This window comes from Naegleria lovaniensis (assembly GCF_003324165.1).
Source record: "Naegleria lovaniensis strain ATCC 30569 chromosome Unknown tig037, whole genome shotgun sequence".
NCBI classification, from domain to species: domain Eukaryota; phylum Heterolobosea; class Eutetramitea; order Acrasida; family Naegleriidae; genus Naegleria; species Naegleria lovaniensis.
Window position 1 is genome coordinate 188,647 of NW_025407859.1, and position 14,114 is coordinate 202,760.

The window sequence follows — 14,114 nt, forward strand, 5'->3', positions numbered from 1 at the left end:
CAAAAATAATCTTTAATTTGTGGTTATTAACAGTAAGGTGAAATAAATAACTCTTACCACATACCTCATGTGAATAATAATTTGTTAACAATAATGAATTATACCTACCTTTGAGCTTGTGTAAAAAACAAAAATTGAGTCTCGTTAAAAACACTCTTCTACCTATCGTCATAGTTTCTCTTGTAACCTCGATCTCTTCGATGATCATCGCCACCTCTGTCATAGCCCCTACGAAATCCACCTCCACCTCTTCCTCCTCTGAAGCCACCTCTTCCACCTCTACGAAATCCAGAGTCATGGGGACGTTCTTCTTGTTTTTCTTCAACAACTGGTGGAAGTGGCTCTCTAGAATTACCTAAACCTCCTCCTAATCGTCTCGGTTTCCAATCTTTTACAGTTCTGCCACGCTCCACATCAACCATTACTCTCCACTGATCAATTTCCATTCCATCACCTCGATTATAGGCATCTCTCATGTCTTCATGCTTTTCAAATTCAATAAAGGCATAACCTCGGGATTTGCCAGTGCTGGAATCTCTCACTACTCGCACTGCTTTGATTGGACCAAATTTACTGAACGCATTTCTGAGTGTTTCCTCTGTAGTTTCATAATTCATCTTGGCAATAAATAAAGTATTGAAAGGTTCCGAAGTTGCTTTTGTATCATTGTTCGGATCCCAACTCTGCAAGGCTTTTCTCAATTCCTTCTCTGCTTTTTCAGCGTTTTCTCTTTTTATTCTCTCTTTTCGTTTTCTTCTTGATTCAGGCATTTCATATTTTGTGGTCCGAATCTTTTGTCCTTCGGCATCATATTGTACTTCTTCTTGTTCAAATTTATCAACACAACCAGAAATTCCGGTTAATTCCGAGTGCTTTGATCGCTTCCTTCTCCTTTCATCAATAGCAGGAAGTTGGATCAGTGGAGGTCCCGGAGCAAATAATGCTTGAATCTGTGGAGGTAATTTATTCGGTACATTGCGATACTTCTTGGAGGTGCTTGTGTGCGACATTTTTTGTTTTGAAAAAATTTAAAAAATTGAACGTGAATGATCTCAAGGACCCTTTACTTTGAGCTAACAATTACAACTGCTCACGCACATCATTGATGTGTTTAGAAGAGAATTTTCAATATGAGTTGTTCGACATTTTCAATTTTGAAACGTGACATTTCAGTGGGAAGTGTGCCAAGAAATTGCTTGACGCTTTCACTCGGAGTCTCTTTGGTTAATATGGATATCAATTGATCGTAATACTTGTATGATGGAATAATGTTAAGCTGAAGCATGATTTGGTGTGTGTCCAGAATGGCATCATATTCGCGAACCATACCCAATGCCTCTATTAAGGTTTCATAGGTAAAAATGTCTCCCTTCATTGGAAAGTTTAAATAGAGAGTGATGGCATCTTCCACACACAATAGCCAAACATAGGTATAAAGCATTTCATTGTAGACTCTCAATTGTTTGGTATCTTTGAACATTTTAAATACGCTCTCTGCTCTCTCGAGTGCACCAAGATATCCGTATGCTCTAATGAATGAAGTACAATTACTGGATGTAATTTTGTTCTCTTGCTCTGCGAGTTGGACAATCTTGAGAGCCTCTTCCTTACTTTTGGTGTACATGAGACTTGTAATGACATGACCCAAAATTTCTTCGTTGGGTTTTATACCCTCCTTGACCATTGCATCGTAAAATTTGGTTACTGTTTTATGGTCAGAGAGCTTGCTGAAATGTGAAATTAATGAGAGGTAGGTATTTTCTGATCGTGGTATTTTCTTTCGCACCATTTCTTCAAAGAGAACAAAGGCAGGTTCAAAATCACTACTCTCTATAAACATGGTGATCATTGTATCGTAGTATTGGGTTCTTTGTGGAGAGGAAGAATTGTTTTTGACTTGTTCAAATAGAGATAAGGCTTCTGGAATACACTTTGCACCAGCTAAAATTTGTAACAGTGACAATTTAGAGGTGTCACTTTGTGTAGCTTTGCCTAGAAAATTTTTGTAAATGTAATACAATTTCTTGATCTTTGCTTTTGCAGGAATGGTAGACAACCTTGCAATAAATGTAGAAATGAAATATGAATCTGGAACGATACGGTCCGTTTTAACCATTCTTTCAATACTTTCATGGATCGAGTTCATCGTTTCGGCTTTGCCTTCAACTTGAAGCTCCAAAAACTGACATTTCAATAAATATACATATGTCCTGGAGTCTCTATTAACTTTGTAGATATCGAACAAGTTGAAATAATATTGTACTCTTTCCTTGACCAGGCGTAGCTGAGCACCATCTTGCGTATCTGATGTTTTCAGCATTCGAATCCAGCCATCCATCATGGAATTAAGAACCTCAGTGTTAACATGTTGAATATCTTGAAAATACTTTTCTGCTTGAGTCATGCTTCCTCTGAGAGCCATAGCATCAATCACAACACTGTGAGTATATGACACACAATCCTTCTTCTTTTTTAGAGCGTCCTCTACTTCTTTAAGCTCTGAAATGCTTCTCTTGTGTGCAATTTGTAAATTAGAGGGAATTGATTTCATGAGATTGGTTGCTGTTTTCGGATTAAGAGAGCCTTGAGTGGTAGATTTGGATTTCAAAGAGCTTCCTGCCAATGCCAATAAATGAACCAATGACTTTTTCATGTCATCATCAGGATTTGCAATGAGTTGAAACAATTCTTTCACTTTCGGAGCATTTCCTTTTTTCGCATAAAATTGCATTAAAATCAACAGAGAGGATGGCCCAAATTTTTGAATAATATTATTCTGATATAGTACAGCAGTCAATCTTTCTTCTGTAATATCACTTTGATTACATATCGTTAATAAATTATTGTTAAGTTCTTGTTGATTTTGGGATGTTAATAATTTTTCAATGATGTTTACGGAACGAGCTCCTCCCTTGTTGTTGTCATTAGAATTTCCGATCTTTGAATACTCCTTTTCACTGTCCAATGATGTTGCAGGTGATTTTGATGATGAAACAGTTTGCTCCGAAGTTGTTATCTTGGAAGAAAAAGCACGGCAGTGTTGGTTATTAAAATTTTCAGAACGACAAGTCGACTTGATCCAAGACCCAACCCTTGATTTCATCATTCTTCCCATCACTATTGTTATTTCCATTGGATGAGAATGTTGATAATGATGCTGCAAAAACAACAACCTCCGAGTGGAACCTCCACTCAAAAGCAACACATTTCTTGCCATCATCACTATTGCAAATTTTTTCTTGCTCTATCAATTTGTCGTCGACTACTCCTCTTGTTTTCGATAAAGAAACGTGGAGGCAGGACCTATGATCATTCAAATCGGTCAATGATTAACATAGAATTGTTCCTGCTCTTCAATCAAAACTGCATGATAATCATTGAGTGGTGGCTTAGGACTGAGCCGAACTTTACAAAAAAAATGCTCCAGCAAACTCGTGCCAAATTATTGGCTTCATCATCGTCCTTGCGCAACGGTGTCTCTTCATCGGGCAAGTTGTCTGTTGCTGCTCTCTCATCATCAACCACAACATCCCATCATCATAGATTTTATCATAGTATTACAAGTGCAGAGACCACACACAACGTCCTTCCAAACAATATTCAACGCGACTCTGAATTTAAACAGAACTATGCTCACAATATTACAGGTGTCAATGATTTGAAGAATGTCATTGAAAAGATAAAGTTGGGAGGCGGTGAAAAGTACAGAAAGATGCATACTGATAGAAATAAGCTTTTGGTCCGAGATCGTATTAATCGAATGCTCGATGATGGATCTCCATTCCTTGAGTTCAGTCAATTAGCTGGCTATCAATTATATGGAAAGGATGAAGTACCAGCAGGTGGTATTATTACTGGTATTGGTAAAATTCATGATCAGTTGTGTGTGATTGTTGCCAATGACGCTACTGTGAAAGGAGGTACCTACTATCCAATCACTGTCAAGAAACATTTAAGAGCACAAGAAATTGCTGAACAAAACAATTTGCCATGTATCTATGTGGCTGACAGCGGTGGTGCTAACTTGGAATATCAAGCCGACGTGTTCCCAGATAAGATGCACTTTGGTAGAATTTTCTATAATCAAGCTCAAATGAGTGCTAAAGGTATTCCTCAAATTGCAGTTGTTATGGGCAAATGTACTGCTGGTGGTGCCTATGTTCCTGCCATGGCTGATGAAAGTATTATTGTGAAAGGAAATGGTACTATTTATTTGGGTGGTCCACCATTGGTTAAGGCAGCAACTGGTGAGGAAGTGACTGATGAGGAATTGGGTGGTGCTGATGTTCACTGTAGACAAAGTGGTGTCACCGATTATTATGCCAATGATGAAACAGAAGCTATTTATTTAACAAGAAGAATTGTTGCAAATTTGAACATGAAGAAGAAGGACTTTTTGGGACAAAATAATAGCAACAGAAATCAAATTCCTACTGAATTTGAAGAACCAAAATACAGTGCTGACGATATTTTGGGTATCATTCCTCGCGATGGTAGAAAGAATTTTGACATCAGAGATATTATTGCACGTATTGTTGATGGAAGTCGATTTGATGAATTCAAGCAATTATATGGTACAACATTGGTGAGTGGCTTTGCCAAAATTTATGGCAAGCCAGTAGGTATTGTTGCCAACAATGGAATTTTGTTCTCTTCATCTGCTCAAAAGGGAGCTCACTTTATTGAGTTGTGTTGCCAGAGAGGTATTCCACTTCTCTTCCTTCAAAACATTACTGGTTTCATGGTTGGTAAACAATATGAAAATGGTGGTATTGCAAAAGATGGTGCTAAGATGGTGATGGCTGTTGCCAATGCAAAAGTTCCAAAGATTACAGTTTTGATTGGTGGTAGTTTTGGTGCAGGTAATTATGGAATGTGTGGAAGAGCTTACAACCCAAGATTTTTGTACATGTGGCCCAATTCAAGAATTTCTGTCATGGGTGGTGAACAAGCTGCTTCTGTTCTCTCTCAAGTGAGACAAGAAGGTCTGAAGAGAAGCGGTAAAGAAGTTCCAGAAAGTGAAATTGAGACATTTAAGAACGGTATTAGAGCCAAGTATGAACATGAAGGCCATCCATATTATTCAAGTGCTAGATTGTGGGATGATGGTGTTATTGATCCACGTGACACAAGAAGAGTGATTGGTTTGAGTTTGAGTGCATGTGAAAATGCTCCAATTGAACAACCAACACAATTTGGCGTTTTCAGAATGTAATACATTTTTTTCTACTTCTTGAATGTTGCTGACGTACTTGACCTTTAATTAAAAACGTTTCGCCAATTCCGAATCACTTTGAACCTGACAATTTGATTAAAATCTCTTATTTCCCTGATTGTCTCATTATCCTTCTTCCTCACACTCTACCAGAAAACACGACTTGTTGTTTCATGTCATTAAAAAAATTCCACACACAGAACAAATGCCACCCTTGGACTTTATCCGAAAAGCAGTCGCCAAGAACAACAACACATCATCATCGTCGGGCGACTCATCCTCTTCTCCTTCTTCTAATCGCTCCTCTCCCACCACTGCACCGAGTATCAAGATCAAACACAAATCCACACTCACCGTTCAACTCAAATATGAAAAACAATACACCTCGCTCCAACAACAACAATCGATATCACAACACTCGACACAATTGATATGTTTTCCAAGTGATACTTTGCAAAATTTTGTTCATGAAAAAGTGTTGCCATTGCTCGGATTTGATGTCGCGAGTCACTTGTCATCATCGAGCCATTCGGATCCATTAGCAGCCTTCAAAGAAAAGTATGCCACGTTCGTAGTGAGAGGAGACATGAATAATAGCAACAACTCGTGTTCGAGAGGTGACTGGATTTTTAATTATGGACTCACTTTTAATGATTTGAAATTAAAAGGATCAGTAAGTATGAAATTCTGTCCATTCATCACAATTGTTCACGTGGTTCCATTGATTGATTGGTTTCACATTTTAAAAGTGCACCATAGAATGTGTGTTTCTCAAAAAGAAAACTCAAGTTCAATTCGATATTGATCAACAATTTGCAAAATCAGTGGATATTCTTGAATTGAAAACTGTGAATCAAATTACACAAGAAATTGCAAATTCTTTCATGATAAAAAGAGAATTCATGGATGACTTTTCTGTAAAAGATGAAAAAACAAATCAATGGTTAAAACCTTCATTGACATTGAGAGAACAACATGTTATTTTGGATGACAAGTGTAAATTGAGACTTGCTAAAAAGTATAATTTTACCATTGGGTTACTATTGGAAAAGAAAATGGATTTAAAATTGAATACATTGACCTTGTCACTCACTTATAATGAGGTATGTTGTTGCTCGCGAATTTTTGTGAAAGAAAATTGGTGACCTTTGTGAACATGTGCATCGTGGAAAATTTGGAATGAAATGGAATATCAAATTGTGTGATCCAAATCAAACTACTACTACTACTGATAATATTCCATTTAAAAAATTGAAAATCCATGATCACAACAGAGTAAGGAACGTGTCATGAATGGAAAACTGTCATACAATATCGAAGATAGACCTCAAAGAAATGATTTATCAAAACTTGTCGCTCTCTCAGTGATTGCTGAAAATAGAGACATGAAATCCTATCTTGATTGTGAGGATGTTTCAAAATTTGAACCTCTCGTTCCTCCCTATATTTACAGTGAAATTCAATCAAGTTCAAAACTCAAGACAAAGATGAAGAAAAAATTTGTGACTCGATTGCAACGACACAAACATCTCAATACCATGGATGCTCAATGTGAATTTGTGAATTTATGTTCACAACATCCATTTTTCAGATTTAATTTGTATCATGTTCAATCCTCACAAGACACAACAAAGAAAGAAGGAAATAGTGAGAATGACTCGTTCTCGACCACCAATAACCATTGGAAAGAAAATATTTTGGGTATTGACGACAAGAGTCTATGTCTCATTCATCCCAAAGATAAGTGTATCATATTTAGTACTTTATTTTCAAATATTGTGACCTTTTCAGCGAATGGAGAGTTATTGAGCATTGTGTTAAAACAACCAGAGCCAATATTTGACTCGACTCTGTTAATCAAGAGCCCTGAAGTTGTTGAAATTGAAACCATACTCATGGGAGCTATCGATTATTTCACACGAAAAACTTTCCTCTCACAGCAAGCAGATGCATCTCTTCAGGATGATCTTGATTCAGAATTGCAGAATGGATCTGTTAGTAGGAAAAATTCAAACTTCTCATTACCCACACACATTCCAACCACAGATATCAATTTGTTACTCTCCGATAAGAATATTGTGAGTAAGGCACTCACAGGTCTCGAAGAGTATAACAAACAAATTTACGCAAAAACCGGACCCGTTCAATTAGTATTGAAAGAGATGGAAGATGCTCAATCACAGTGTCGGCGAAGGATCATTTCCAATTACATTCAAACTTTGGAAAATGAAGCTCAAAAGAACAATGAAGAGCTGAGTGAAATTTTCAAAAAACCAATGGAATATTTAGAACTGGTAGAAAGTGGAAAGTCACAACGACAAGTTATGGAAGAGTCCTATATCAAATTATTAGAAATTGAGACGGAACGAAAAGTCAGAGAATTGGAAGTGAAATTGTTAGAAAATATTTCCAGAGGTATTCAACAATCCTTTTCAGTCTCTCGATTCGCCCATGACCCGACTTCTTCTTCATTAACTGAATTAGATCAATTGAAAAATCAAATTTATCCAAAACAGGTCCTCGACATCAAACGAGAAATGGAATATGCATTTCGAGAATTGGATCTTTTAGAGAGTAATAATGGCACAGAACACAAACAAGCTACTCTCTTGCAATTGAAACAATTATTCGATTCTCAAATTCAACACTTGTTGCATTATGAACAGTTTTTAAATGACAAGTATCAAAAGTTGAGAGACATCATGACGGAACCATCGGGAGTTGTGCCCTCTGCTGCTGCTGCTACTTCTTCATTTCGATCCAAAACAGGAGTGAATCATGAAGCCGTGTCACGTACTCCTCTGCAATCCTCTCCAAGGGTTGGGCAACAACAATCTGCGAGTAGTAATAATAGCTCGCAGTCTTTTAGAATGGATACAAAAAGTGGTAGTAGTGGTCACCTTAATGGGAGTAGTTCCAATTTGCTTGGAAAGGCAACAACAGCATCACCCATTGTAACACCTTCTGTTTCTGTGAATGATTTGAAAAGTAGATTTAATTCTTCGCAGTCGTCATCCTCAAGAACTTCACCAACAACAACTGATTCTCCAACCAATTCACCAACACGAACGAGTAGAACATCAACTGTGTTGGAAGTCATTCGAAATTTTGAAAAGAAGTAACAAATAAATCTATGTACAGTAATTATGCTTTTGAAAAGAAGCAAATTTTCAGAAACCACCTAAGAATGCTAAATCGGTTAGTTCAAAAATGTGATAATGAATTAGTTACCGTAAACCGATGATAGCTCAGCTGGTAGAGCATGGGACTGTAGCAAGCAAGTCATCCTGTGGTCGGCGGTTCGATTCCGTCTCATCGGATAATTTTTTTTCTGTTCTTTGTTTTCAAGAGGCTGGAAAATATTTTGTTTTTCAAAGGGTTGCTACTGTTGTTGTGCAAAACAGAAGATTTAACAGAAATGTGGTTTGCAGCCCACACATATCGGACTCAGCAGAACAAGAATTGCAACTCGTCATCTTCTAATGCAAAAAGCAAAAGGATGATCAAGCAGCAATTTTGATTGATAAAAAAAGCATCCTTCCGTTTGTGTGGATTTTGCAATTCCGATACCTGTGATAATCATTTATTGAAGAATTTCTGGGTTGCAGTGATGAAGCGATTTACATCCATCAGCAGGAAACATGGCTTGCTCATCGGCAGCAACAGTAACCAGAATGTAATTTCAAGATCCTTCAAAATATACACGGCGCACCATCCTCCTTTTACCATGACCAGCAGTAGTAATAGTAGTAGTAATAACAATCCTATCCATTCCTCCTCAACCGCTAGTGGTCATAACAACACTATTGGCACAAATCTTCACACTAAATTCAACCATCACATGTTCCAATTGAAAAGCCTAAATCCCGAATCATCAAGCTTAAAGCAATCATTTTCAACATCATGTCTAGTACGACTCGCTTCAAACAAGCCAGGAAATAATGATGATGATGATAACCACTCTGACTCGCATCATTCCAAAAAGAAGAAGCCTTCAAAGGAAGAAGAGGACAAGACCAAGGAGGAAGATAAAACCAGTGAAATTAATCGTAGATTTGATGATTATGAAGCCTCTTCTAAAAAGAAAAAGGAGGATCAAGAACCGGCAGCAGCAACGACTCATGAAGATGTCATTGATGATGCCGAACACGAGAAGGAAATTGAAAAACTCTTTGAAAACGAAATGGAACAAGAGAATAAGGAAGTGGTTCATCCCGAACAACACTCCTCTCAAAGCAACAACAACAAGCTACAACCGGTAAAGCCAGCAGAACAATCCATTGCAAGCTTTTTCGCTACTCCAACACCTCCTGTTGTGGAAGTTGTTCCTCTCTATAAGAAACCTGCATTTCCAGGAACCATCATTCCAATATTCATCACAGACATGAAATTCATTCAGTCCATGTTGGAAAGTGGATTTCATGATAAACTTGTTGGTCTCTTCTTGGTCAAAGACTCTGATAAGAGAGATCAATTGCAAAATATTACATCCCTTAAAGACGTGGAACAAGTGGGTACATTGGCCAAAGTGACACGAGTGGTGCCTGCAAGAGGTGGTGCATCTGTTGTTTTTGCAGCCATCCGTCGAATTAAAATTACTGGCTCTGTTCCAGAAGCAAAGAGAGTGTCAGCCAAAATTGAGGAACTTCCAACAAAGAAGGTTGACAAGAATGATCCTGGTATTAAGGCACATGTGATGGAAATTTTCAGTCAAATCAAGCAATTTTTATCTCGTTTGGACCCCGTGCAAAGAGAGCAATTGAATATGATTCTGGAACAGTTGGATCATACAGATCCAGCTGAATTGAGTGACATTGCAGCCATCTTATCATCACATGATGCTGACAAGTTGCAAGATGTTTTACAAACACAAGACATTCGAGAACGACTTGTAAAATCTCTCGAAATTCTGAAAGCAGAGGTTGAAACGAAAAAGATTCAAGAAAAAATTCAAAAGAATCTCGAAGAAAAGCTCAACAAGCAACAACGTAAATTATATCTGACTGAGCAATTGAAAATTATCAAACAAGAGCTCGGATTGGAGAAGGATGCTAAAGAAGAGTTGTTCAAAAAATTCAGCTCTCTCGCCGAAGAAATCAAAAAGAAGAACGTACCAGATATTATCAAAACTACACTCGATGACGAATTGAACAAATTCTCAACACTCGATCCTCACTCGAGTGAATACACGAATGTGAGAAATTATTTAGATTGGTTGACATGCCTTCCATGGCAATCCTTTTCTAAGGAAAACTTTGATTTGGCAAGTGCAGCCAAAATTCTCGACCGAGACCACTATGGCTTACAAAAGGTTAAAGAAAGAATTTTAGAATTTATTGCAGTCGGAAAACTGAAGAATACTCTGAAAGGTAAAATTGTGTGTCTTGTTGGACCTCCAGGTGTTGGTAAGGTAAGTGACATGAAATGAGAAATATGATTTTTTAACATCGCAATGAATCACGAATCCAATGGAACGTGTCGACCATTGATGTAAATCATCATTATCGTATGATTATCATTTTGTCATTCCACACTTTTTCCCACATTTACCCACATAAAGACAAGTATTGGTAAATCGATTGCCGCTTCTCTCAATCGAGAATTCCATAGATTTAGTGTTGGTGGCTTGACCGATGTGAGCGAAATTAAGGGTCACAGAAGAACCTACATTGGATCCATTCCAGGTAAACTGATTAATATCATGAAATTGGCCAAATCAAGCAATCCTGTAATCATGATTGATGAAATTGACAAATTGGGTAGAAGTCATCAAGGAGATCCAGCAAGTGCATTGCTAGAAGTGCTCGATCCCGAACAAAATCATTCATTTGTAGATCACTATTTAGACGTTCCCTATGATCTCAGTAATGTTTTATTTATTTGTACAGCAAACGTTCTTGACACCATACCAGGTCCACTTCTAGATAGAATGGAAGTACTTCGTTTGAGTGGTTATGTCTTGGATGAGAAACTTCACATTACCAAAAATTATTTACTTCCAAAGAAGGTTGAAGAAACTGGTCTTCTTTCTAAAAAAACCAAGAAACCTCTCTTAACTCTGGATGATTCTCTCATTGAGAAACTCATTAAGGAACATTGCAGAGAGGCTGGTGTTCGAAACCTGGAAAAACATATTGAAATGATTTGTCGAAAAGTAGCTCTAAAAATTGCAAAGGATACTTCACAAAAAAGACCATCAATTTTCCATTTGAAAGATTCTGATTTGGAAGAATATGTTGGAAAGCCAGTCTTTACATCTGATCGATATTATTTAACAACTCCTGTAGGTGTCACCATGGGTCTTGCTTGGACGAGTATGGGAGGATCAACCTTGTACATTGAAACAGTAGCAGACAAGATGTATAGTGAACCTGAGATTATCAACGCTCCAACATCCTCTGACAGCACAACTGCAACAACAACCTCCCCTCCATTACCACCCTCTCCTCCTAGTGGATCTCTAAAATGTACAGGTCAAATGGGTGATGTCATGAAAGAATCAACATCCATTGCATACACCTATGCCAAGAATCATCTCTACAGCATCGATCCAAAGAATGATTACTTTAGAAAGACACATATTCACATGCACATTCCAGAAGGAGCTACTCCAAAGGATGGTCCATCTGCTGGTGTGACCATGGTTACTTCATTATTGTCCCTGGCATTGAACAAGCCAGTCAAGCATAACCTTGCCATGACTGGAGAGTTGACCATCACAGGAAAAGTTCTTACAATTGGAGGAGTGAAAGAAAAAGTCATTGCTGCTAAACGATCTGGAATTTCTCAGGTCATTATGCCCGCAGGAAACAGGAGAGATTGGGACGAGCTGGATAAAACAATTACGGAAGGAGTGAAAGTGCATTTTGTGGATTATTACTCTGATGTTTTTAAGATTGCATTCGAGTATGATGAGGTTCAAAATCAAGAAGCAATTGAGAAGGATCGATCAACACCAAATTTGATGGACCTTTCTTCTTAATTACAACCTTTTCATTAAATGACCTTTCTTTTAAATTAAAATCTTTTCTAAAATAGTAACACACAAATAATTGCAAAGCTCGAACCAAGGATTAGTTGTTATTTATGACTGTTGAAAACCCACTTTTTGAATGTCAACTTTCCTTCTGGTCCAAACAGCTCATAAATCCAATACCAAATAAATCCCATCATTTTCAGTTTGAAGGGCCTCCTTTCCCAATCCTCAAGCAATATTTCTTTTGAGACTTCCAACTCTCGCTTAAAGTCTTTTTCGAGCTCTTTAGCCAATTTAATGTCATAGTGTTGAATTCCTACTTCGAGATTTGTTTCGAGACTCATTTTGTCAAGATTGTACGAGCCCATGGATGTGAAAAATCCGTCAATCGTCATGTATTTGGCATGGAGGGTCTTGCCAAAATATTCATAAACCCTTATACCATGTTTTAAATAATCTTCATAAATATAGGTACTTATGTACCTCATTCCTGGCACGTCACTTCGTCCACATGTTAATAGCCTCACGTCACAGCCATTTTTCCTTGCAGTTATTAAAGCCTCTCGTAATCTCTCAGGAGGATAGAAGTATGGCGTAGAAATGTAGCAATGACTTGTGGAATTCTTAATCACATTACAAATATTCTTATACAGAGCAGTTTTGTGCTTTTTGGGATCTGAAAATAAAACTTGAGAAAATCTTCGTTCTTCGCTCATGGAATTTGAAGATGTTTGTTGTGCTGTTGTGGCTTGCTTTGAAAACTCCATACGATTGATATCTTTTGGTACGTCTGCCTCTTCAATGAAATCCTGCAATGACTCTGGCTCAAATTCTCTGTCGGCAGTACAAATATCCTCCTTAGGGAAATTCAAAGCTAATGCTTTACCATATTTAGAATTCGATTGCTCCAAACTAAACAATAGAGAAAGTGTCAAGTAAGATACACACGGTCCGTCCACCATACAGTGTAAATCACGCATATCTCCAATTCCAGACAAGAGTACATTAAAATCGGTCGTGTTGGATCTTCCCTTTTCAATATATTCGTCCAATTCATCAAGTAAGTTTTCATCGGGTGGCACATCTAAAACACCTCTATCACCTTCCTCTGCAGTAATTTCCCTCTCTAATTGTTCTTCAGTATACATTTGTCTGTCAAAAGGATTTGAGTATCTATTTTCAATATTCATTCCTCCAATGAGGCCAATTTTATCATCAATCACACACACTTTTTTGTGATTTCTCAGTGTGGGAGACCTGCTTGGATGTCTCAAAAAGAAATATATAAGCTTTAAATCCTTTTCATTAAATTTTAACACTTTTCCACCTGCATCTTTTAATTCTTGGATTAAATCTTCCTTCTCAAAATCAATATGATAACTTCCGAAGGCATCCACAGTCAATATAACCTCAACTCCTCGATGTGCTGCTTCAATAAGCTTTACTAGCGTCTTATCTCCTGTTTGGTCTGTTGAAATTGTATAACAATCAATAAATACTCTCTTCTTTGCTCGATCGATATGATTCCATAATGATTTAAAGTAATCCGCACCATGGAAATAAATCTCCTTCACTCGATTATTCTCGGAAAATCCACCCAATGAAATGGATTGAGAAATGGACATGAACCAAGGCAACAACAAATCTCTTCCACACTTCTTTGATAATTCTTCTAAATGAGGATAAAAAGCAGAAATGACTTCTTCGGTGGCTTTTGCAACTCCTCCATGCCTCCATATCCAACTCTTTGATTTAAACATGAACCGATGCCATACTCGTGAATAAAACAAATTCCGATAGTATGATGAATACACGAGAGAAGAAGAGCCTCGCGTGAGTGCCGTGGTGCTGGCTTTAAACATTTTTTTGATTGGCTGAATGAAAATTCATGAATGCAAAACAAAGATGCATGATGATGATGAT

General features: G+C 37.5%; 6 protein-coding genes across 6 annotated transcripts; 3 read left to right on the plus strand and 3 right to left on the minus strand.

Moving 5' to 3' along the window:
• Positions 1 to 158: 158 nt before the first annotated feature.
• Positions 159 to 1,010, minus strand: C9374_009105 (uncharacterized protein; the record flags this gene model as incomplete). Its single annotated transcript, XM_044699256.1, has 1 exon — positions 159 to 1,010. The coding sequence occupies one exon, from the start codon at positions 1,008 to 1,010 to the stop codon at positions 159 to 161; it is 852 nt and encodes a 283-aa protein (XP_044544851.1).
• A 101-nt stretch (positions 1,011 to 1,111) lies between these two features.
• C9374_009106 (uncharacterized protein) lies at positions 1,112 to 3,133 on the minus strand (the record flags this gene model as incomplete). Its single annotated transcript, XM_044699257.1, has 1 exon — positions 1,112 to 3,133. One exon carries the CDS (start codon positions 3,131 to 3,133, stop codon positions 1,112 to 1,114), a length of 2,022 nt encoding a protein of 673 aa, XP_044544852.1.
• A 285-nt stretch (positions 3,134 to 3,418) lies between these two features.
• Positions 3,419 to 5,215, plus strand: C9374_009107 (uncharacterized protein; the record flags this gene model as incomplete). The annotated part of the gene is made up of 1 exon (XM_044699258.1): positions 3,419 to 5,215. The coding sequence occupies one exon, from the start codon at positions 3,419 to 3,421 to the stop codon at positions 5,213 to 5,215; it is 1,797 nt and encodes a 598-aa protein (XP_044544853.1).
• Positions 5,216 to 5,420: 205 nt separating this feature from the next.
• On the plus strand, positions 5,421 to 8,337 carry C9374_009108 (uncharacterized protein; the record flags this gene model as incomplete). The annotated part of the gene is made up of 3 exons (XM_044699259.1): positions 5,421 to 5,888; positions 5,965 to 6,318; positions 6,490 to 8,337. The coding sequence occupies 3 exons, from the start codon at positions 5,421 to 5,423 to the stop codon at positions 8,335 to 8,337; spliced, it is 2,670 nt and encodes an 889-aa protein (XP_044544854.1).
• Positions 8,338 to 8,942: 605 nt separating this feature from the next.
• On the plus strand, positions 8,943 to 12,197 carry C9374_009109 (uncharacterized protein; the record flags this gene model as incomplete). Its single annotated transcript, XM_044699260.1, has 2 exons — positions 8,943 to 10,625; positions 10,776 to 12,197. The coding sequence occupies 2 exons, from the start codon at positions 8,943 to 8,945 to the stop codon at positions 12,195 to 12,197; spliced, it is 3,105 nt and encodes a 1,034-aa protein (XP_044544855.1).
• A 98-nt stretch (positions 12,198 to 12,295) lies between these two features.
• C9374_009110 (uncharacterized protein) lies at positions 12,296 to 14,053 on the minus strand (the record flags this gene model as incomplete). The annotated part of the gene is made up of 1 exon (XM_044699262.1): positions 12,296 to 14,053. The coding sequence occupies one exon, from the start codon at positions 14,051 to 14,053 to the stop codon at positions 12,296 to 12,298; it is 1,758 nt and encodes a 585-aa protein (XP_044544856.1).
• Positions 14,054 to 14,114: the final 61 nt, after the last annotated feature.